The sequence below is a fragment of the Tinamus guttatus genome, unplaced genomic scaffold (genome assembly GCF_059628265.1).
Source record: "Tinamus guttatus ecotype Peru unplaced genomic scaffold, ASM5962826v1 Tinamus_guttatus_pri_ptg000710l, whole genome shotgun sequence".
NCBI lineage: Eukaryota > Metazoa > Chordata > Aves > Tinamiformes > Tinamidae > Tinamus > Tinamus guttatus.
In genome coordinates, this window is record NW_028289244.1 from 660,912 (window position 1) to 684,353 (window position 23,442).

At 57.3% G+C, this 23,442-nt stretch overlaps 1 protein-coding gene across 2 annotated transcripts in view; it reads right to left on the reverse strand.

Annotated features, from left to right (window-relative positions):
* Window positions 1-23,442, reverse strand: part of ARHGAP26 (Rho GTPase activating protein 26) — a 76,406-nt gene that overhangs the window by 19,341 nt on the left and 33,623 nt on the right. For both annotated transcript variants that reach the window (XM_088536894.1, XM_088536893.1), the window contains exons 11-17: window positions 22,856-22,934; window positions 14,901-14,937; window positions 11,174-11,239; window positions 9,796-9,870; window positions 6,716-6,803; window positions 5,445-5,503; window positions 4,651-4,756 (exon numbers count right to left, since the gene is read on the reverse strand). In XM_088536894.1, coding sequence (XP_088393020.1) covers window positions 4,651-4,756; window positions 5,445-5,503; window positions 6,716-6,803; window positions 9,796-9,870; window positions 11,174-11,239; window positions 14,901-14,937; window positions 22,856-22,934 — 510 coding nt within the window. The remainder of the gene's footprint in view (window positions 1-4,650; window positions 4,757-5,444; window positions 5,504-6,715; window positions 6,804-9,795; window positions 9,871-11,173; window positions 11,240-14,900; window positions 14,938-22,855; window positions 22,935-23,442) is intronic.

The window sequence follows — 23,442 nt, forward strand, 5'->3', positions numbered from 1 at the left end:
CGGCCGCGCCGGCCGCGGAGCCGCGTCCTGTGCGCGCCGGCACGTTGCGTCCCACTCGCTCGGCGTCTCCACCCTCTGCTCTTGCTCAGCCGGGGCTGCAGGTCGGGGCGGCCGAGCTCAAGAGCTTGTAGAGGTCCCGACCCCCTCCCGGGTCTGTCTGGGGCTCGGCTGGGCCCCAATGCCCACTCAGGGCTTCCCCTGGGCTTCTGCAACCTGGAAGCTCCTAACGGCTTCAGGAACCACAGTAATTTAGCGCAAGTTTTTACATGAGCGTCCTCTCCCTTGGCCCTTCCCCCCTGCTTGCTCCAGCACAGAACAGGGGAAAGAGTCAGAGAGGGCTGCAGGAAGGTCCTCAACAGCCTCCAAGCAGGCACCCGCAGGGACCCTGCGCCACGCGGGTGCAGCACCCCGTGCTGTAAGCACCAGCCTGTCCCTGGCTGTGCTGCAAGGATGGGAGCCCTGCGGGGACAGGAGCCCCATGAGCCGCAGCGCTTCCCGCTCGCCCGCAGCCTCCCCCAGCGTTGGGAAGCTCTCAATATTTTATCGCCCGTTTGGGAAGCTGCCTGTGTTGGTACGGGCAGCGGGAGCTGAGGGGCGGCGCAGCAGGGCCCTCCGTGCGCCAGAGTGGAGCGGCTCCCTATGGAGCGCCCCGAGAAGCGCGGGAGCAAGCACGGGAGGCTGGCAACGCTCGGCCTGGAGAGAGGCCCTTTGCTCTGCTCGTGTCCAGGTGCCTTTGGGCAGACCAGACACTGCCGAGATCTATCGACTGGGCCTGTTTCAACCTGCCCCGCTCTGACCACCTCCTCACTGGGACATCCACAAACGTCAGGGAAACTTCTGCCTTGCAGCCACATCTGTGCTGAGACACATTCACGACACCCTACCTGGATTTGGAAAAGTGCAGTTGCGACTCCCACAGTTGGGAGAGCTCTGGGGCACCCTGCGCAGTAACCCTAATGATGCTGGGGGGTAAAACAACAACAACATTGATCTAAGTCTTATAAAATCAGGCACCCTTGTTTTTCATTACCATCCTCACACAGTGCACGGCCCTAATGAATCGCTTGGTCACGGCAAGGGGCTGGTAGGCACTGCTGTTAATTACTGCAGGTTAAATTATTAATGGCTTCACACGCAGTGCCCGATCGGGCAGGCCCACGGCTCGCGGGTGCCAGCACAGGGTGTCCCGGAGCCACATCTTGGGACCATGCACGGCCCTGCCCCGGCTACGCGGCTGCCCTGGGAGGAAGGGGCTGCGCTCAGGCCGCACTGCAGCAGCACGGGGTCCTGCAGCAGCACGGGGGTCCCACAGCAGCACCGGGTACCGTAACAGCACGGGGGTCCCACAGCAGCACGGGCTCTTGCAGCAGCACCAGTGTCCTGTGGCAGTCGAGAGGTCCTGCAGCAGCACTGGGGTCCCGCAGCACCATGGAGGTCCCACAGCAGCACGAGGGTCCCGCAGCAGCACAGGGTCTTGCGGCAGCACAGGGTCCTGTGGCACCGCAGGGGGTCCCGCGGCACTAGGGCAGCCTCAGCGCCCGCTCGGCTCCCACCGTGCGGAGCAGGGAGCTCCGCAAACCCCCGCCATGTGCTCAGCGCGACTCGGCCCGCGTTGCCTGGATACTCTGTAATCACAGGCAGCACCAAACATAATTTAATAGCGAGTAATCGGTGGCCAGGCCTCGGTGAGGGCTGCGCCCCGGCAACGTGGCCACAGCTCGTGCTCGGTTTGATGGGAATCTGGCGGCTCGGCCTCTGCGGCTCCCTGCACAGGATGCTGCCGCGGGAGCCCCGAGGGCCGGCAGCCTCCCAACGCCAAGAGCCTTCTGCCGCCCCGGAGGAGAGCCCCATGTCAGGAGTCCTGGGACAGGAGTGCCGGCACTGCCGCAACCATCTTGTGCATCTATAGATGAAATAGATGCACCCCAGCCTCGCCGGGGCCGCTGCCGTTAGCGATAGCAGAGTGATGGCAATCCTCAAGTCATGTGGGCTGCTAGAGGGAGTTTCCTACAGATTAAGTCCCTGCTTTTGGCTCTGGGTGCAAACTAAAGACCAAAAGCACACAGCACGTGCCCAGCCAGTAACACGTGCCTGTGGATTCACCTCAGCCTCGCACCGAGCGCGTCCAAGTGAGCGCCAGTGCCAACCTCCTCCTCGGCTCAATTCCGGCTCTGCCTGTGCAAGCCCAGCGCCAACTGAGGCCTCCGCTGCCTGCACTGAATTCACTCTCTCCTCCTTGGTGATGATTTTCCCCAGGAAGGACACACGGCAGCCAGGGGGCTGCGATGCCTCCAGCAGGATCGCGGCCGCATCCCGTCACCATGGCAGCCGCTTCCCCCGGCCCTCGGGAACACCAGGAGAACAAGTGGCAGTGCACACAGGCCGCAGCAGCGCACGGAGGCTGCGGCCACGCACAGAGGCCGCCGTGCTCCCTTGCTGGAGCAGCTCGTGGGGCAGGGGCAGCCGCAGAGGAGGCAGCGCTGGGGCCACCGTGGGGAGGGCCAAGCGGCTCCCCTGCCTTCTGCTCCCACAACGGAGAGGCATTTCAGAGCACGTTCACTTTGCAAATATGCGGTCGGCTTCCTCCCCCTGAAACATCGAATTTGGAAATTCTGCTTAAGTGGGAAGAAATGTAAGACAGAAAGAGCTGCTGGTTAAAATATCTACATGGTTGCACTGGGTTTCACACTGAGTCTGCTTTATGCAGCAACCCCGCAGGGGAAGAGCAAGATGGGGATGATATCGCAGTGCCACCAACAAAAAATGGCAATTTGCTGCCCTGCTCCAGCCCCGGCCTGCCCATCCGTCCGTCTGCGCCGTCCGTCTGTCTGCGCAGCGCGGGGCCGCATGCAGCGCTGAACCTGTTCCCCTTGCTTGGCAGCGCAACACTCCCGATTTAATCGGTGCTGGCACATTCTGCTGATAAAAACATCCGAAAAGCGAGCTCAGCCCTGCCCACAGGTGGGTGCGGGGCCAAAAGGAGACGGGTTTGGCAGAACAGCCCTGACGCCGCGCGCAGCGGGTGTTGCTAGGTGACTCGCTGTGCGCGCTCCGGAGCCGGAGCACGGCCACGGCGAGGGCTCTGCTGCCCCCCTGCCTGGCTGGGAACCGGCGAAAAAGGGCACCCAACAGGCACAGAAGCCCTGGAGCAGGTGGGAAGAGGGCAGGGGAATAGCCGAGCACATCAGGTCACCCAGAGACGTGTGCAGCTCTGCAGCCTCTCCGGCTTTCCCACAGCCGGAGCCGAGCAAATCCCATCGCATGTTTGGGGCAGCGTCGCAGCGGGTCGGTCACAGAGCCCTATGGCACAAACACGTCCCCTGCGGCCACCTCCAGCACCTGCACCCCACGCTCGCTGCTGGAGTCAGGGCCAGCTGCTCCAGCCCCAGTGGCTCCGAGCCGCGCTCCAAGCCCCGCAGCAGCGCTCTGAGCAGCGTTTCTTTGCCTCATCTCATGCAAATGCCAATCTCAACTACTCTGGGGAAGAGAACACCAAATCCAAAGGCATCGGCAGAGTGATACCCTGCTCTCCCCCAGGCCAGAGCGCACCTGGTCCATCAACAGCTGGGAAGGGCCACAGCCCGGGAATGCCGGTGCGACCCAGCTCTCCTCTGCCCCGCTCCCGCTGGAGCAGCAGTGCTCACGCTCATGTGGCTTCCTGCCTTCCTCCGGGATAGTATTTTTCCCATTAAATAACCGCTCAGAGCTGTTCCCCTTCCCCGTGCGGCCGGCACAGCTCTGCTCCGCGGCTGTTCTGCTCTGCTGCGGTCCCTTTATGCCCGACGCGGCTGAATCCATTGGAGTTGTTGAGAGCAACAGCTTTTGCAACACGGAGCCGAACCACCCCCTCGTTTTTTAACAGCCTTGCTGCAGATTCCAGGGAACAAACCCAAATCCATGTCAGAAGGAAGCATCTGGAGTCGTTTTTAAACATAACTGAAGTATCACTGAGTTTTTTTCTCTCCTACAGCTAACCCAGAATTTCCCCAAGACTCTGTTGAATTTCTCTTCTGATTTTCCCATGCTCATTAACCCTCCGCAGGTGCCAAGGCCTCTCCAAGGCACAGGGTGGACACGGAGGGCAGGGATAGCGAGGGAGGGACAGAGGCACAGAGCACCAGGGGCAGGGAGGGCCTCCAGCCTTGAGGGCGCCAGCAGTACCCTGCGCCGCTTTCGTTTTTTGAACACCAATCAAAGGCTTCCATGGCAACGGCGAGAGCAGGAAGGAGATGGGAAATTACAGGTCAGCTCTGCCATTGAAAGCGAAGGATTCATTCAGCTCCTTTGCCCTCCAGAAGTTTCAAGGCAACCTGCAAGCGCTGATTACTCAGAGCGCAGGGCTGCGCTGCGGTGCCTGAGAGCAGCCTGGAGTCCTTGGGCAGGAGGCCAGGGATGCTCCGAGCATCCGTGGGGAGTGCGGAGCTACCACGGGGCCATTAAAGCCCCACAGGCACCGCGCTGCCCTGCGAGGCACGCTCCCTTTCCTCCTGCACCTCCACTGGCACCAACATCTATTGCGCTCACACGTGGGTTTCCAGCCAAGCAGATATGAGTCAACACCACGCACACAAACAAGGAAACTTTTCTGCCACTGTTGACTTTCAGAGGAAGTGGAAAAAGGAGAGAAAAACACATCAGTCATGTACGTACTTTGCCAAGTGGTTCATGAGCAAGTGCAGCATCTGCCTGTTCTTTTCGGGGAGCCGATGCACCAGGCTGTGGATCTCAGATACCCTGGACTCCTGGTTCTCCAGTTCTGCATTGGAAATCAAGGGTCATTTATCTCTGCTAGAGGGCTTTTATTATAGAAAAAAAAAAAAAACAGGCAAGCCCAGACAGTAACACAGATAGATACCCAGGAACCCAAGACTCCCACCTTCAGGGGGATGTTCCTAATGGCACCTTTTCCTTTTAGCGATTCCTATCAGTCGTTTGACAAAGGAACCGAGCAACGGACTGAAGCTCGGGCTGCAAATAGAGCCCAGCTGAACGAAGAGCCCGTGGTGATCAGGAACAGGCTGACCGCCCTGGCTGCTTCCCTGCCTTCCCGGGTGGGCATCACAACGTCTCTTCCCAGCGCACTGCAGGGCGATCCCAGCACAGCGCCCAGGCAGGGGTCAGCACACGGATCCCAGCTGCGGAGGCCAGACGTGGATCGCATCCAAAAGCTTTGTTTGAGCAAAACCTCACTCCTCCAGGGAGATGCCGGTTAAAAAACCACCAGCTACTGCCATCACTCATTCCTCCCCTGCCCTTGCAGCACCAACGTTTCTTTTCTACCCAGTATATCCCAAATAACCGCGTGCCCCGGTCCCTCGGTCTCATCCTGCTTTCCCGGCCCTGCGAATGGGAGGCCAGTGGGGAAGGCGGAGGGGGAGGCTGTGCGCAGCCACGTGCAAGCTGGACCTTTTTCCTACAGACACTACAAGCGTCAGAACACTCACTCGCTGCTTTGATGAAGCTTCTTTGAAACTGGTACATCATGAGCGGCCCTGGGAGCATCCTGGAAGGAAAAAAAAATAAAAGAAAAAGAGGTGACGTGAACAAAATACATTTGAGCAAAAGAATCCACAAAATTGCAGAAATGTAGCCTTTCCATTACCATAAATTCAGCTCCACTTTTTAAAAGTGCAGAACTAAGCAATAGCAACTCTGCTAATTAAATCCTCTCATCAGAAGGATTAAGATATACTGAGGGAGCTTCGATTTATCCTTCCTTCCGTTTCTGGTCCACACTCAATTCATCTTGAATTTTAGCATTTCTTCAGAAACACTGTGCAAGCTCGTGATTCTCAAATGAGTTTAAAAATAAATTAAAAAATGAAACAAACCAACTCATAAAACTTTAGTAGTCACTGCTTCCATTAAATTCCCCCTTCTCCCTCCTGCTTCCAGATCCCTTCAATGTGACAACTTGGTAAACTTGAACAGATTTAAAAGGGAGAAAAAGAAGGCTGTTTCGTGTTAACGTTGACAAAGTTTTGGAGCCTGGAAGCGCCTCTGCAAGCTCACCCTGCACCTGCACCCGCAGCAGCTCTGCCCTCCTCACCCCCGGGCCCCTCGGATCTGCCCCTTCTCCTCCTTCTCAACAGTTTTGCCCGGTGAGTGGCTCTTCCCTGCCACTGACTTTCCTTACTGCCGAGGAGCAGCTTGGGCTCTGGAGCAAAGGTTGCCAATCAGGCAAAATTATGTAGTGCTTTGTGATTTTCTAGGCTGAGATCCATGACGCTAATTATATTCATCACCCTAATTGGATTTAGCTTCTCTCTTGCTCTCTCTCTCGAAAAACCAAAACAAAACACCCAGAACAGCAGCTGAAAGCAAAAGCTGCAGCCACAGCAGGTAGAAGCATGTTGGGGAAAACGAAGCGCTGACAGCTGCCAACAAATGAGCATTTTTGGAAGATAACCCGAGATGATAACGGCACCAAGCTCCACATAGCAGTTACTGCTGCAGTGAAGCCCAGCCCAGCGAGGACGGCACCGAGGCGCAGCCCGCGTCAGAGTGCCGCTCTCCACAGGCTGGGGAGGAGTGGGAATCCAGGCAGGGATCCAGGAGGAGCTTTTAAATCACGGGTGTACCACATATGCACCAGCGGAGAGCTCAGCGTATTCCCTCTCTCCCACTCGGCTATGCCAGAGGGGAAGGAAAAGGGCAGGACGTTCCATGCAAGGCCGGTTCGGCCTCATGGATCTGCAGCGCGAGCCGCCCTCACCTCAGATAGGTTTTCAGCGCGCTGGTTATGGTCTTTATCTCCCATTCTGCACAGATCTCTGCCTCCGTCTCTGTGGCTGCCTTGGGATCTACGGAAAAGAAAAAAGAGTGAGCCAAATCCATGGAAACCCAGAGCCTACCCTGGCAGCAGTGGCAGGACACTGGGCAGGTCTCCATGCCCCATTTTGTTGGTGCTTCCAGAGCCCCTGGACCACGAGGGGATCCCCGGGATGCTGCCACTATCAGGCTGCATCCAGGACAAGGACTGGGACACCAGGATTCACTTGCACGGACCAAAAAGACTCCTAAGAGCAGATCCTGCAGACACGCTGATCCGGCAGCGCTGCGGGCACTCGGTTCCATGGGGGTTTCTTGTCACCCACACGAGTAATGCACTCCCGAATTTGAAAGCAAAAGGTAAACACAGCTCAATTTTAGACCTAATTAAAAGGATGTACTGAATAAGAGTTAGCATCTCCCTGAGGGCAAAGGGGTTCTTTTAATTAAAAAAAAGACATCAAGAGAAGCCCTTGAAAAAGTAAATATTTAAAAAAACGGTATATTCACACAGAGTTCACATGTGCCTCTTGTGTTAATCACACAAATGAACAGCATCCTCCCCCTGCAACGCCAGGGCAACCTCCTACTGCGCGGCTAACCGGTTAGAGAGAAATCTGGCATAGTGAAAAAACACATATATATGTACATATACATATATATATATGCTAAGTTTTTAGCAGCAAGGCCTTCAGGGAAGGTGTGCAAACAGCTCCAGCCTGGCTGTTGTTCCCAAGGCACTGCCGCCATCCTGCTGGAGACGCTCGGGCCGGCTCCCGCGGCGCTCGGCGCGAACGGCAGCTCTCCTTCTCCTGCAGATTTATGAGCCCGCAGGTGCCCGGCCAGGGGTGCGGGTGCCATGCATATCCTGCTTGCTCCGGACGGCTGCGGCTGCTGTCCAGCTTTGCACAAGGACAGATTTTCCCAGGAACTGGTGCAAACATGGAATGGTGCCCCCACATAACAGAAAAAAATGAGGGAATTTGCTATGCTGGTTTGCTGTCTTCTGGAGGGTGCAGCAGGGACGTCTAGGGGGAAAGACCCATTTGGCCAGTCATGCTCTTAGCTCTTGCAGGAATTCCTCATGGTTCCTGCGGGAATTCCTCATGGTTCCAGCGGGAATTCCCTCCCCTGCCGAGCTCCTGCCCACTTCTCCCATAGGAGACCAGAGCTGCACAGGAGAGAGGCCGGTGCGAGGTGCCCCGGGCGCAGCTCCACGTCATGCCCCAGGCCTTCACGGCAGTGTCACTTAGAGCAGCCACCGCTCGCTGCAACCTGATCTTTTTGCCATTTAGGCTGTATGCGAATGGCTATCGCTGCTCACATTCATTTCTAAATATAAGGGAAACCTGAAGTTGTGAGCAAAATGTGTCGCCTCCATTCACGGGCTTTTGCTGCAAGTAGGGAGCGTGGAAGTAGACGGTGCTTCTGCTTCCAAGGACCCCTGGACGCTCCAGGAGGGGATGAGGTAACAGTGACCACTGCAGCTCCCCGCTCCTTACAGGCAGCCATGGCACTAGGGCTGAGCAAGATCATTTAATCACCTGGGATCGGGAGGAAGATTCAGAGACACAGGGTTGCAGAGTCCCAGCGATGGAGAGCGTGGGGACGCGGCTGTGGCTGCAGCGGGACGGGACACGCCAGCCGCGGTGCAGCACCCTCCGCTAGCAAAGACCTGCCAGCGCCACGAGAAGCCATCGCGTTATGGGACAGCCGAATCTGCTCCAGTCACAGAGGAGACAAGGGGCTCTGGGCAGTGTCCAAATCGGGGACACCCCCAGCTCACGCCCCATCCAGACCGGCGCGCGGAACGGACCCTGCCACATTGGCACTCTGCAGCGCGGGGTGCCCCAACCCCACGCTATTTTTATCAGCACTGCTCTTTAAGCAGTGCTCACGTGCTGCTGTGCCAAATGCGCACACCATGAGACCGGCCTGGCCTCTCCGCTGTCCTCAGTGGCCAGCAGGACACACTCACATGCTCCAGGGCCCGTGCCAAACTCTTATTAATAAAGAAAGTCAGTCACTAGTTCTTGTGACTGCAGAGAACTTTCCAAATGCCAGCACATAAGTGATGCAGAGAAGTCCCCTTGCGCCAGCAGGGAGTCTGCAATAGTGATTTAGAGCATTACCCTTCTGCTTCCGAGTAGTCCCGCTGGATTATCAATTTTACATAGGTTAATGCTGACAGCCTAAGAGCCGCCAGGATGTTGCTCAGCAAGCGTTTCGGCGGCGGCAAGAGAAGGGGGCGGTGGAAGAGGAGAGGCAAAGGGACTGAAAGTGAAATGTGCTGGATTCAAACTTGCTGCCAGGAGAAAGGAGCCCTGGCACCTTGGGGAGCACGGAAAGGGCAGCTGGATAGGGAAGAGATGCTAATAAGCAAACAGAGAAGAGAAGAAAGGAAAGGGAAGGGAAGGAAGCACCACAGATGTCCCAGGGAGCAACACCTGCTCCGAAGGTGTGAACAAGCAGCTAAGCGCTTCTTTCAACACTAGTGCACTCAGCTGGCAGAGGCGGGGAGGCTGCTGCTCTGCCATCGGGTGACCCGGGGCAGCTTCTTCTCCCCAGCACCCAGGACCACGGGATCTGCTGCCTTGGGTCTCAGCACGAGGAGACCACGTGCTTGAAGGGCCTGAGCAAGACCGTGCTAAACAACATCCAAGGGGGTAACTAGAGCCATGGCACCGTGCAGCTACGAGAAAATAATCAAAAAGTATCCGGGGAACAACGTGACAGAGAGGAGATGAAAACCCAGAGCTTTTAGTTGTTATTTCTTTGAAGACTTTAGTTTGCATTCAGGAAGGCTGCCCAGACTGCTGCACGTGGGGGCAGGACGCCAGGGTGGCTCCAGCAGTAACGTGCCACGTGCGTCCTGCCTGTCCACGGCCAGCGGTGCCTGGCAGGCCAGGGCCCTTAGAGCACCTTGGCCATGACGAGGCACCAGGACAAGAGCCTCCGTGCTCTCCTCACAAGGCTTCAGAGCAGCACCTCCTACTTGCCTTTAGCATGACGTGAGACACTTACCCATGAGGATGCTCAGCAGCTTCTGAACTCGGGAGTTCACTCCAACGATTCGGTAGAGCCCCTGCTCGTTGATCCCTGGGAAAAAAAAGGAGATCATTAGCAGCGTGTGGGAAGAACTACTGACATTGCTTTCATTTCCTTGGCCTCCCTAGAAGCAGCAATAAATAAAGTCTCTCATCAATTATGCTCTAACTCTCATCCCAGCTATTATAGAAGAGGGTAAAATTTGGTTTTGATGTCTGAGCTTTCATGTATTCATTCAAAGCATTGTGCCTGCTTAGCTCAGGAATCAAAGGCACCAGATCACCTTCTTGCCACCCCACCCATGAGTGAGGTATGCAGCCACACTTAGCACTGAAGGCAGCCTTGGAAAAAGGTCCAGGTTGAACTCTGAGCCTCCTTGAGTTCTTCAAGAGGGCCTGGAACAACAGGGCCTTGAACAAAATATTATTATTCTTGTAGCGCTGTAAACAGCAGAAAGTCTAGACCTCTCTGCTACAGCCAACGACAGCCAGAGGACTTATCCGGTGACAGAAGCCCTCTGTCCCCCAAAGCACTTCTGAGTTAGGAATGCCAAACCTAGCAGCTCCAGCTCACTCCATTTTCCCTAATAATTGCATTTGCCTTGTTTGCTTGCTGGTCTCATCTACCGCTTTGCTTTTTGTATTTATTTCTTTGTTCCCATATGGCTTTTAAGCCATGACCTGGATGTTGCAGAAAGTTGTGAGCAGCATGAAAAATCTTAAAATATTCTCCACGTGGGAAGCAGCAGAAGCAAATAGTCACTGCGGCTCCCTGACTCTGACAGCAGCTCCGACACTGCTGCAAGTTCTCCGGAGAGAACTGCACGGTAGACAGCTCACAGTGTCCCATGTCATGTGTGGGGAGGAAGACGACGCCAGCGAAAGATCGCTGCAGGAATAGGGGCAAGTCAGCCCTTTACTCAACTGGAGGCTGCCTGTGGGGTCTGTCTCTTACCCCCTTACATAAGCACAGGTAACAGCTTCCACAGCCCACCTGTGTGTACGTTATATACATTGTCTTGAGAAGAAGCTCAGGGCAGCAGTGACACACGCTGCGGTGTTTACTATCCCACCGGAGAGGAAGAGCTCTGCATACATCTCGCACCCGGACACACTCACACGAAGCACACAGCCTCCTTCCTCCCCACCCCAGCGCATAATTCCCTAATTCAGCTGTTCCCGGTGTTTGGCTAAGCGTTGGAGCCGTGCCACGTGGCCAGGGCCGCCCCAGGCAGGGCGCCCAGCTCTCAGGTTAACGATGCGCTTGCGCTGGCCCAAGGCACCAACCAGGCCTTGCTCCGTGAGCACGAGCTGCAACGCCTCCCCCAGCAGCACCATCTGGCGCAGGGCCCTACCTCTTGTTTCCACAGCATGGATGCATTTCCTGATGATGCTGAAGCCGATGTTATCCAGCTGGGCAGCTGCGAGGGAAGAGCGAGAGTGGTGAGAAGGGTGAGCGCAGGGGGCTCCGGGGGCTCTGCTCAACCCGCGGGCATCGCATGCGCACCAAGCTGCAGCACGGGCCAAACCATAGCATGGGCCAAGCCATAGCGCACACCGAGCCGCAGCACGGGCCGAGCCACAGCATGGGCCAAGCCACAGCGTGCGCCAAGCCGCAGCACGCACCAAACCATAGCATGGGCCAAGCCATAGTGCACACCGAGCTGCAGCACGGGCCGAGCCATAGCATGGGCCAAGCCATAGTGCACACCAAGCCGCAGCACGCACCAAACCATAGCATGGGCCAAGCCATAGTGCACACCGAGCTGCAGCACGCACCAAACCATAGCATGGGCCAAGCCATAGCGCACACCAAACCGCAGCACGCGCCAAGCCGCAGCACGCACCAAGCCATGGCGCACACCGAGCCATAGTGCACATCGAGCCGCAGCACGAGCTGAGCCATAGCACGGGCCAAGCCATAGCACACATCGAGCCGCAGCATGCACCAAGCCGCAGCGCGCACCAAGCCATGGCGCACACCGAGCCATAGCGCACATCGAGCCGCAGCACACGCCAAACCATAGCACACAGCAGGCCATAGCGTGCCAAGCCGCAGCACGTGCTGAGCCATAGCGTGCGCCGAGCTGCAGCGCACGCCAAGCCGCAGCGCACACGGAGCTGCAGCACGTGCCAAGCCATAGCGTGCACCGAGCCGCAGCGCACGCCAAGCCGCAGCGCACGCCGAGCCGCAGCACGTGCCAAACCATAGCGTGCACCGAGCCGCAGCGCACGCCAAGCCGCAGCGCACGCCGAGCCGCAGCACATGCTGAGCTATAATGCGCAGCAAGCCATAGCGTGTGCCGAGCCATAGCATGCACTGAGCCGCAGCACATGCTGAACCATAGCGTGCACTGAGCTGCAGGACACGCCAAGCCGCAGTGCGCGCTGAGCCAAGGTGCAGGCCGAGCCATAGCACATGGCAAGCCATAGCCTGTGCCGAGCCATAGCACACGCCAAGCCAAGGCACATGCCAAGCCATAGCTTGTGCCGAGCCACAGCTTGTGCCGAGCCATAGCCTGTGCCGAGCCATAGCACACGCCAAGCCAAGGCACATGCCGAGCCATAGCGCGCACCATGCCATAGCGCGTGCTGATCCGTGCCGCAGCGCGCGCCCAGCTCTGCACAGGGCTGGGAGCGGGAGACCAAGCAGGTGCCAGAGGCAGAACCGTGCCGCACGTTCCTTGGCACGGGGCTGGGCGGCAGGACAGGCCACTAGCACAGCCCCTCCACAGGACCAGCAGAGGCCTGAGCGTCTGCAGATTCAGGCCCACAATTGGTCAAAATCTTTATTTTGGATCAGGGTAGGACAATCCGAGAACGCTGTGCTGGGCAGTGGACACAGGGCTGCTTGGAGAAAGGAGACTCGCGTCCATGGTTGGCCCTGCAAATCCTCAAATACTGCATGAGCAACCTGCTCTCTCTGAACACCACATAAACCCTACAAATCCTCTAAACTCTGCACCCTGTTAATCACCCCAGCGCTGCTGCTGGCAGGGGGCTGCAGCTCAACTGATCGAGACCAGCAGGTCACTCTAGCTTTGCTCCGTGCTAGCCATAACCCCAGTACAGCACCACTCGGACCTGCACTTCATTATCCCAGGCTCTCCGCTGGGCACTTCCAAGCAACCGTTTCTGCTAGCTACAGGTTTCACCTCGTTCCTTCCGTTTCAAGCATGCTTGAGTTTGAGAAGGTGCCGCTCCCACACAGACATCCTTTGCCACTGTCTGCTCCAGCTACCGAGCACAGAAGTGCAGCTCTGGCCAAGGGCTTTGGATGCCACAGCTGGGAAGAAACAGGAGCGGCCTCTCCGGATGGAAAGGACCAGCATAATCCTCCCAAGCACATGAATAAGGCCTTCAATTCGTTGTTGAGCTCTGGATCAGGAAAGGTTGGGGATTTATTTGCAATAGTTATATCCAGAAATAATATCTGATCAAATATCCAAACTGCCTTTATTCATCCTTAAATTTAACTTTTAATGAGCATCATAAGAACTTGATTTCCCCACTCACACCAGCAGCTTCTCTCTATCATCTCGTTCGTTTACCCAGCACTACAGCAATGGCACAGCCCACGCCTGCCCCACGCAGCACAGTGGGGCCTGGCCCTGTGCTATGATGGTCCCCATTAAGTGCCCAGGTTAACGTCCATGCTCACAGCGATGGGCAAAGGAAGAGCAGCCCCCAAAGGGGCACAGGAGCAAGGTCAGGCACAGCCATCTCGGGACCGCTGCTCGCACAGGGATGGAGGACGACGCGCGGTGGCCGTGTTGCGGCCGTGCAAAGACAGTCCTAGCAGAGCATCAGGTGAGTACGCGACTGGTAGTGCTACTGAGCTGGTCTCATTGCATTCTATTTCTGCCTGGTAGATTACTTCCATTTAATCCATTAAATCCCTTGCTTTATGCTGATATGGCATGGCAGAGTGTGGGCAAGGGGAAAAGGCGACCGAATCAGCTCTGCTCAGCCTCGAGCAACCTTGCTGACTCCAGATGTGCAGGCATCGGTCATGGCAGCGCAAGGTCAAATCTGGCTCTTTGCATGTTCCATTATCCATCTTTGGGCAGCGGAATGAAGTGCCACAATTACTATGAACTATCGCAAAGGGTATCACAGTATTAAGAGCCAAAGAGAGAAGCGGAAAAATGAGGAGTTTAATCTTATCACAAATCTTGTGCTACCAGTGAGTTGCCAAGATGTTGGGAGTGAAGAGCCCTGGGGAAGGATCTTGGCCACCACGACAAGTGAGACACAGAGCAGGGAGACAAAAAGCTCAAGGTCCGTGAAGAGTTTATAAAAATATTTTTCCATGGGATTCTGAAGTAAATGGGGAATCAAATAGGTATGGAGATGGAGACATGGTGAGGGGATGGAGAACAGGGTTCATGTGCGCTTGTCCACGCAACATGCACAAGCAGCCTAGGGGAGTCATCTCAGAGAGCAGAGCAAGTCCCTGGGTGCTCTATAGCTCATCCAACCTCATTTAGTGCCAATAGTTTGCTGGTCCTCATTCCCACAGCACCCGCCACTCCGTGCCGCTTCCTCCCACTTCCAAAGAAGATTAAGATAAAGCACCTTGCAGGCTGGTGGCCATCTGGCCGCACAGCAGGATGCAAAATCCAAAAGCTCTGTAAAATTAGATACTGACCAAAAAGCAGGCCTTGCTCCAACACTTGGAGTCTCTCGCAGACTAATAGATTTAAGAGCAGGAAGCAGAGTTCTATAGGTTTGCAGGGTCAGGAATTACATCCGGACTCATTTCCATTACACTCATTTTGAGTCCTTATAGGAAGTTTCGGTATCAAAGACACTGTGGCAGAGAGCCAGGTGCCGAATCAACCTCCTGTGCAGCGGGTGCAGCTCGCTGCAGATGCGCTCTGAACAAGCACCAGGCACGCTCCGTGCAGGAGCAGCACAGGAACCCGCCAGTCCCAGGAAGGACGTTCCTCCGCGCGCTCCCAGCCCTTCCCGATGGCTCCCTGTGCGCTCTGGAAAGCCCGGCCGCAGCTCCCCAGCTACACACAGCCCAACACGCCGTGCTCCCGTGGGAGACAGTCTGCATGGAAACAAGATACTCACTGCCTTCGCTTTGGTTGTCCTTGTTCGAGTTGTAGACCTGGAAAACACAAGGAGAAGGTCTCGTGAAGCCCCTGCCTGCACGGAGCAGCTGTCCCCGCGCCCGCCTGCGACAGTTCCCAGGGCACCCGCCGTCTTTGGTGACTGCGCTGACAAGGCCACAGGAGAGGCACTTCTGTGTGCACAAGGGCAGGTTTGCCCAGCTGTGCTGGGTTCCTGCAACAGCAGCTAAAATAGTTTTCGTAAGGAGAGAACCAAAAGAGACCAGGTAAGAAGCTAAGAAGTTTTGGGAAAAGCAGGAAACGAGCTCCACGCTCTTCTCCCAAAGGAACGTACAAAGCAAAGAAACTTGGGGGGAGGCGGGAACTGCTGCTGCAGCACGGCCGGAGCATCGGCCGGAGCACGGAGGTGTCCTCGATGGCAACGATCCACGGCCCCAGTGGGCAGGACGGGACGGAGCGAGAGGGAGAGATCGTCCCCCTGCGGAGGGGACGCAGGCGGCTGGGCCAGGCAGCCAAACCGCAGCTGCCCTCCGAGGCACCGTCCTTCATCCCAAGCATCTTCTACCTCCAAACACAGGCGCCCCGATCCTGTCCACGCTCCCTGCATCCCAGCTACCTCTGATTCAAGTGGCTGCTCCAGCAGATAAAGGGACTAGAGCAACAGCAGAGGCTTCTCATCCCAGTTTATGCGCAAGGCAAAAACAGCACATTGCAGACTGCAGCTGCAACACCAGCCCTACGACATGTTGTATTTCGCTTGCTCCAAACATAAATGTGATTTTTTTTAGAAAGTCAGCTCGCAGGAACCCTCATACAGCAGCTCCACACTGTCACGGGCAGCGGAGCCGAGCGTGGCAGCTCCACAAGGACGTGTCCCGCCGCGCATACACTGTCCCATCCCTAGGGATGAGGACGCCAAGTGCCAATGTCACCCCCGTGAGTAGGCAGCAGGAGCCAGGAAGGCACCCAGGGCAGCAGCAAGGACCACGCATCGCACCCCTCGCCCTGGACCGGCAGGACATGTGGGCATGTCATCCTACAGCCATCTTACTAAGGATGAACCTTTCACCCTCCGCCAGAGTGTTAACCTGTTAACAACGCTGCCAGCATCAAGGTTTTAACCAAGTTCCACTTCTGCGACACCCTTCCATTTTCCCCAAAAGCGCTACTTTCAAAAACAGGCCCTTTTCTTGCCCAGACCTTCCAAAGAGGCAGAGAAGTCTCCCAGGCTCAAGAAAGCCCTGGGTGTGCAAGAGTCCGTGTGTCAGGATCGCGTCCCAACAAACTCAGCTTTTCCCAACTAACAAACAAAAAAAAGGACATAATCTTTGTATAGCCATGCGAGTCTGGAAGCAGTTCTAGCAAAACAAGAAACCTACAGCGGTAAACTGCTCTGAGTTTGCAGCAGAGCTGTGCACAAACCACCCTGCCTACTCTACACAATTAACTAAGCAAAACAACAACGAATGGGGGTTTTTGAATGTGAAAAGATTTGATAGCGCTGGCTACATTTTAAATAAGCCAACGTCAAAAAATATCCAAGTTACTTTAATGATTTGAGGGGAGATTTTCAGTTTTGCTATCATTTCAAAGAAAAGCTGGAACTGAACAGCGCCATATGTTAGCATGACAAAAAAAGGAGTGCGGTTATTAGATATGTGCGTTTGCTTACGCACAAGCATATGAACCATTTGTCTGTTGTTAAAACACTCTGGAGGAAACGCATCTCAATCCAAAAAGTTTCTCATCAAATCCAGAGCTCCTTTCGCTTTCCAACACTATTCCATGGAAAGGGCCAGGGAACGTGGCGGGCGGGGGGCACCATTCCGTCATCCCGCCCCACACGGTTGCACCGGAACGGCCAAAGCAGCTTCTCTAGGATATTGCAGAAGCAAACAGAGAAAAATACATAAACCAAAAGCAAATACATAAACTGAAAGCAAAGTTTGCAGACCTTGATGCCTTCATGTCCTAAAAACTCGTAATATAGATGGTCAAAAGACCCAGACCAAAAATATCTGGTTCAGTGGAAGTTTCTTCTGCTCCACTTCCGCAGCATCATTTCCATTTGGAGCACAAACCAAAAGAAAGTTCTGGTTTTACAGATGAATCTCAGACTTTTCTTTAAGTAAACCAGGAGTTTAAGTAAACAGCATTGCAGAAATTCCAGATTTATGATTATTTTGAAGATTTCCTGCAAAGTTAAATTAAAACACCCCTGGAGAACACTCGCACTGTGTTCAATTATTGACTCAATATTTAAAACAACTTGACAAAGAAAAATTCAACTCTTCAGATAAAACCCTCCACCGAAGCTGTACTAGGGTGGGCAGGGAATGCAGTTTCTCGCAGAGCTGGTACAGGTTGACAGTGACAGGAGTGCTCCCAGCCTGGGCAAGCGGAGCCACCACGTTGCGGCCGCAGGATCCCCTTCCCACCCTGCCCCTGCCCTTCCCGAGATTTGCACCTTCAGCAGTGCACAGGGGCACAAGGAGCGAGGGACGAAGGCCTGCGTCCGCTCCAGATAATCTTGGAAGTTGGGAGTAATGGAGGAAAGGAGCAAGTAGGTGGGGGCTGAGGTGGGAAACTAGCAAAAGAAGATATTGAGAAATTTGGGGGTTACTTCCTCATCTCAGGGTTCACACAGGTTGGCCATGCTGTCTATTAACCAACTCCCTGCGCACAGCAGTGACACGGGAGCACACAGCCGTGTCACTTGATGTTCAATGTGGCTTGGCAAAGGAGATGCAAAATGGCACAACAGGAGCTGTCACCTTGGAGGTGACAGTGTGCAGCACAGCTCCCCAGGCGTGTCCCACCAGATCCTGCCCAAGGGGCTGGGGACTGGAGGAGAGGGCAGTTTTGGGCAGGGGGTAACAGTGAATTGCAGGAAGCCATGACCGTTAAGAGCATTGGCAACCCGGTTTGTAGTCGCAGATGAGAGCTCTCCATGTGAGAAGGAAACCCCCATTGCTGCCTCCTCATCCCTGCCCTGGCCTGGAGGACTCATCCTGGCCTCCTCTTCCAGCGCTGGGACTTACCCTTGAGTCTAGACCAAGTTCAGAGCGAAGCCTCCTCGCGCACCCGTCAGGAGCACCGTCTCTCAGAGTGGTGAGCAAGGAAATGCTGCAATATTATGCAATTTCCTCGTGATTCATATTCAGAAATCCTCAAAACAGCCACAAACGAGTTTTTCAACTTTCAGCTCAGAAGATAAACAAGCCAAAAGTGTATAAATAGAAACCATTAGGTGCCCTTACAAGCGGCAGCCTGGCCAGCGTGCCAGCACAGGGCAGGTGCCAGGGCACGGGCAGGGGCTGCGCTGCCCTCCCTGCCACTCACAGCCTGCCCAAAAACCAAAGCGGAATCGGGGCGAAAAGCAGCACAGAGAGTGGGCTCCAGCCACGCGGATTTACTAGGACCAGATCTACAGCAAAGTGCTAGGGCAGCGAGATCCATCCTGTGGCGTTTGATCCCAACATTGTGCAGGAGGTGGGAGCCTCCACAGGGAAAAGGCTTGTGCAAGTTATCCTGAAAGCCAGGAGGAGAAACTTGCTCCAAGGATGTAGCTCCATGTGTGGGTGCTTGGAGGGGACCAGCAAAGATGATGTCCTTGGCTCCCTTGGTGCTTCAGTAGTGCACAAAAATCACCTGTGACATCCTGCAGTGAAGAGACTGCGAGTGACGAGTCTTGCTTGCTGATTACACTAGCTCGCAAAGGATTTCGAGACAGCAAAACCTCAGTGAATTATTTAGCACGTCTTCAGTTTAAAAGGCAGTAACACATTACTTTGTTTTCACTGCCAAACACTCCATTATTTCACCGCAATTCAAGCGGAAATAAGAGAAAGTGATAAAATTACATTTCCCTGCTTGTTTTAGCAGCGGGGCTGGCATGTTCAGAGTGCAAGCAGCCTATGGAGGCACCTGATGATCTCCCCAACCTCCTGCCAGACACCAGGACCCCTCGTCCCTCTGCGACACACCCGCCCGTGCGCTGCCTGCTCGCCTGAAGACCGCCCAGGACCTTTCCGACCTCTGCTCCAGGCAGAGAACCTGATTCCTGGCGGGATCGGGACACCAGAGTGCCCTGGGGGAAGCAACCCCGGTGCTGGTGCTGCCCTGTCAGCCGCGCGCCAGGTCTCGAGCTCGGCCTCACTTGGAAAGGAGCAGAGAGGGAGCAGAATCCTCGGAGCCCATGTGGCGGGGGGCTCCCATCCGCCCATGCGGAGCCTCGCGGCACCGGAGCGCAGGCTGTTAGCTTGGACGGGGGCGACCGGGGCCGGCGCTCCCTCCAGGCACACGGAACTCATGTGCTGAGAGCCCGAGCTCCATTAAAAAAGGGGGGAGAGAAAAGAAGGGAAAAAGCCAAGGAAGCCGCTCTGCAGCGCGGGGCTGCTTCCCATGCCCGGCTCTGCCACAGCTCTGCCTGGGCACAAGCGCGCGGTGCCCGCAGGCAGCCCCGGGCTGTTCGCCAGCCCCGTGCCGTGCTGAGCTCAGCGCCGTTATGTAACCCCGCGCCGCACGCCCAGGGCACGGAGCGCTGCCGCAGCCCCGGCGTCCGCCCCCCGCGCGCTGGCGGCGAGGGGCAGCGAGCGGCAGTGCTCCCAGTAGCCACGCAAGTGAACAAAGCAATGCAGGATAATGCAGCTAATGGTCGGCTGGTTTGGAAAATTGCGTTTTTGGAATAACTGGCACACTTCCAGCTCCGCAGAGCAGCCCTCGTGAGCAATGCCAGCAGAGCGGATGTGTTCAGGTCGCTCAAGCGACGGATTAAAAGCGAAAACTCGGGCTGGTTTAGCAGCTCCTGGCAGGTTTTGGAGGCTGCTGGAGCAGCACCGGCTGCAGCGGGAGCACCCGGGTGAAGCAGCAGCCTCGCTTTGCACGACACCTTCATGTCTGAGGTGGCGGCAGCGAGGCCAGCCCCGCTCCCACTCATGCAGCTCTGGCTGGCTGGGGCGGCCTTCCCTGGAGCCGCGAGGCTGGATCCAGCGCATCAGGAGAGCGGGGACAGGCGCAAAGATCCGGGCCACATCGAGGCACTCGCATGGGCTTGGAGGCAGGGAGAAGGGAGAGCAGCAGCGGGAGGCCGCGATGTCAAACCAACACAGAGTGTGACCCAGCATCTTCATCACCGTGTGCCCAGGGAGGAAGACCCCAAGACAGGCAGACCTCGTGGTGAAGCACGGACACCACCGTCGCAGCGGGTCAGGGCGCTGCCAGGATGCGCGAGATGCAGCAGAAACCCAGCACAGAGCGGGCCGGAGGCCTCCAGGAGCCAAGCAGAATGAAGCAAAAGGATAAAACATCCCCGGTGCCCCTCGCGGCTGCCCTCATGGAAGCCCTTCAAGTTAATTTATTCTTTGAACGAGCCCAAACGACAGGAATGCCGAGGCTGACAGCGCTGGATTGAGTTCAAAAGACATCATTTCCACTGGGAAATTAATCTCTCACCATTTGGTATAATTAGACAAGGCAAATGAAAAACAATTTTGGAGCAAATTCCCAGCAGCAATATGTGGGGCGGGGGCGGCTGCAGGAACGCGCTCGGCTCTGCTCCGTGCAGCCGAGCCTCCAACAGCACATTCCCAGATGGAATGGCGAGCAGGCCGGATGCAGCCCCGCGTCCGCCTGGGGAACAAGCGCCACCGGACAGGTCCCAGTCAATCCCATGGGATGTGACTCCAGTGCAGATGGGAATTGGTACTGGGTGGTTATCAGGGACACGGGATGATCCCCAGGGAGCAGCACTTCCAGAGGCCCTGGCCTGCAGAAAGCACTTGAGTTGGCGCTTGCTTTTCCTGGGGCCCACTTCACTTTGGAAACTGGGAATTCACTTCCAGAGCTGCCTGTTTTACACAATTTCCAAACAACACTCGAAGCAAATGCCCAAGTGAAGGGAAGCGAACCCCGGTGCAGGACGAGACCGGCCCTTGCGCGCCGGGGGCAATGCCGCTGCTGCTGGAGCACCAGTGCGACGAGCGGGCTGGTCTCAGCTTGCCCTCTGGCGGTGAGCGGCGCCGCGGCAGCCCGCCCGGCCCCGCTCCATTGCTGCGGCCCGCAGCGCCCACCCGCCCGCCCGTCACCACCGCGCTCGTAGCAGCAGAGCCACCGGCATGGGCAGGAGCGAGCGCAGCCGAGGGACTGGCACAGCCCGACGAGGCCACGATCTCCCAGGCTCCTGCCCTGCCCGCTCCTACCTACTGCATCCTGGGGCTGCAGAAACCACAGAAACTTCTCCCAAATAACCCGGTGGAAACGAGTGCAACTGCCCTGCTAGGGAGCTCACGTTTTCTCCTCTTTCCAGCTCCTAACACAAAACACCAAAGTCAACACCGGGGTTTAAGCCAACCCCATAACAAGTGCTAGGAGCTAACAGGTCAGCGATAGGGATCTGGGGCCTGCCTGGAAGCTCCGGCACGTGATAAATCCTCTCAGGTTGTGACAGACGCCTTAGTTCACATAGCCCACGCTGCACGGTCAGGTCACACCAAACGCAACACAGTGCTCGCTGCTAGTCTTTAAACTGCAATGAAAAAATGAGCTCCAGCCCACTGCAAGCTGGTGCCTGGGTTTCCCGCAGCAGGGCTGGTCCCACCGCGCCAACCTCTGCCACCAAGGGCCCCCCAACGAAACAAGGGGTGTCCTTGTCCTTTCCAGCAGGATACAGACAGCCCCAGACACCTGAAGGAGCCCCAAGGTTTGATCTGCCTGCTGCTGAGGACATCCCTGCAGAGCAGGTCACAGCTCCACGCTCAGGTTGCACCACAAGAAGCCAAAGTCCAATTTCCTGCAGCTCCCAGTGGAGCCCAGGATACCTGGAGCAGCCTGGCCGGGTCCAGAGAACCTCCTCTCCCGGGGGACAGACAAGCAGGCTCCAAGGAAGGCTCCATCCCTGGGCGCTTCAGCCCAGGATAATGCTCCAAGCAGCCAGCCCAGGGAGGAGGCTGGACCAGGGAGCCCCTGAGCTCCCTTTGCATCCGCACAGCCTGGGGAGCCCCTGCCGCGTCCCGGGAGCCGCGCAGCACCGCAGCCGCGCTGCCTGCACATGCTGTGGCACCCGCGCAGCCTGGGAGCCCCTGCCGCGTCCCGGGAGCCGCGCAGCACCGCAGCCGCGCTGCCTGCACACGCTGTGGCACCCGCGCAGCCTGGGAGCCCCTGCCGCGTCCCGGGAGCCGCGCAGCACCGCAGCCGCGCTGCCTGCACACGCTGTGGCACCCGCGCAGCCTGGGAGCCCCTGCCACGTCCCGGGAGCCGCGCAGCACCGCAGCCGCGCTGCCTGCACACGCTGTGGCACCCGCGCAGCCTGGGAGCCCCTGCCACGTCCCGGGAGCCGCGCAGCACCGCAGCCGCGCTGCCTGCACACGCTGTGGCTCGCGCCGGCACGGAGCACACACCGCGTCCAACAGCACCGGCTGCTCCCGCTGCTGTGTCTTCCCGTCCTGCTGCGCCCACGGCCGCTCCATCACCAACCCTGCAGCACAGCGTGCCGGAGGGGGCCCGTTCAGAGCCGAGCACATATATGGGAAAAGCCCTGGGAATGGCCTGCGCAGCTTCGGCACGGCAGGAGCAGCACGAGAATGCCACGACTACGGCTGAGCAAGCGGGGGGCTGCACACGCGGGTCACGCTGGATCCGCGCGGCTGCCGGAGCAGCCCCAGGAGGCGGCAGCGCAGCTTCCTGCCCACTCCTCCGCCGTGTTTTCCCTGCAGCACGGCACACGCAGCCGCCTGTTTGTGCTGGCTCGGCCTCCCCCTTCTCCGCACCTCCGAGCGATCCAAGCGCAGGAGATACAGTATTACCTCAAATATTTAGCCAAGGGATTAAAGCGCTCACTTGGCAGCGGGCGCGCGCTGCCCCGCGGGTACAGTTCTCACGGCGGCTGGCAGGCTCTGCGCGGCGCCCCGGGCGAGGCAAGGCTCCGCACACTCCTCCCCGCCGCGCGCTCCTGCTCACCGGCTCCCGGCCGTCCATCGCCTCCATCCAAAGGCGCCGGTCCTCCTCGGAGAGCGCCTGCATCGTAATCACGCCCGGTCTGCGGAGAGAAAGGGCAGCGTGTCAGGGAGCGAACGGGAGCAGCCAGGACGAGACCCCAGAGAGGGACAGCGGGGCAGCCCAGGGGGACGATGACCGCACTCCTGGCCAAGCCGGTAGCACGGGTGCCTCCATCTCCAGCCTCATCGGCATTTGCGGCAGCTCCTGCACTCCTGGCCGAGCTGGCAGCACGGGTGCCTCCGTCTCCAGCATCACTGGCATTCCCAGTGGTGGGACGGATGCGCTGCCCGCACAGAACCTGGCCCGGGCATTGGCTTCAGCTGCGGGGAGATAGCCCAGGGAGCAGCTGGCCTGGGGCTTCTGTCTTATCTGCTCGCTCTGGTTTTCCCGCTTCCCTCCAAGGTATTCCCAGGTGCATTGGCAGGGGAGCGCAGGGATGGCCAGAGCAGCTCAGGACCCTGGCACGGCCAGACACGCTCAGCGGGGCTCCGCACAGCTACATGTGTGGGTTCTCGCCCATGCAAGGGACTCAAGCAGGGAACTTCCAA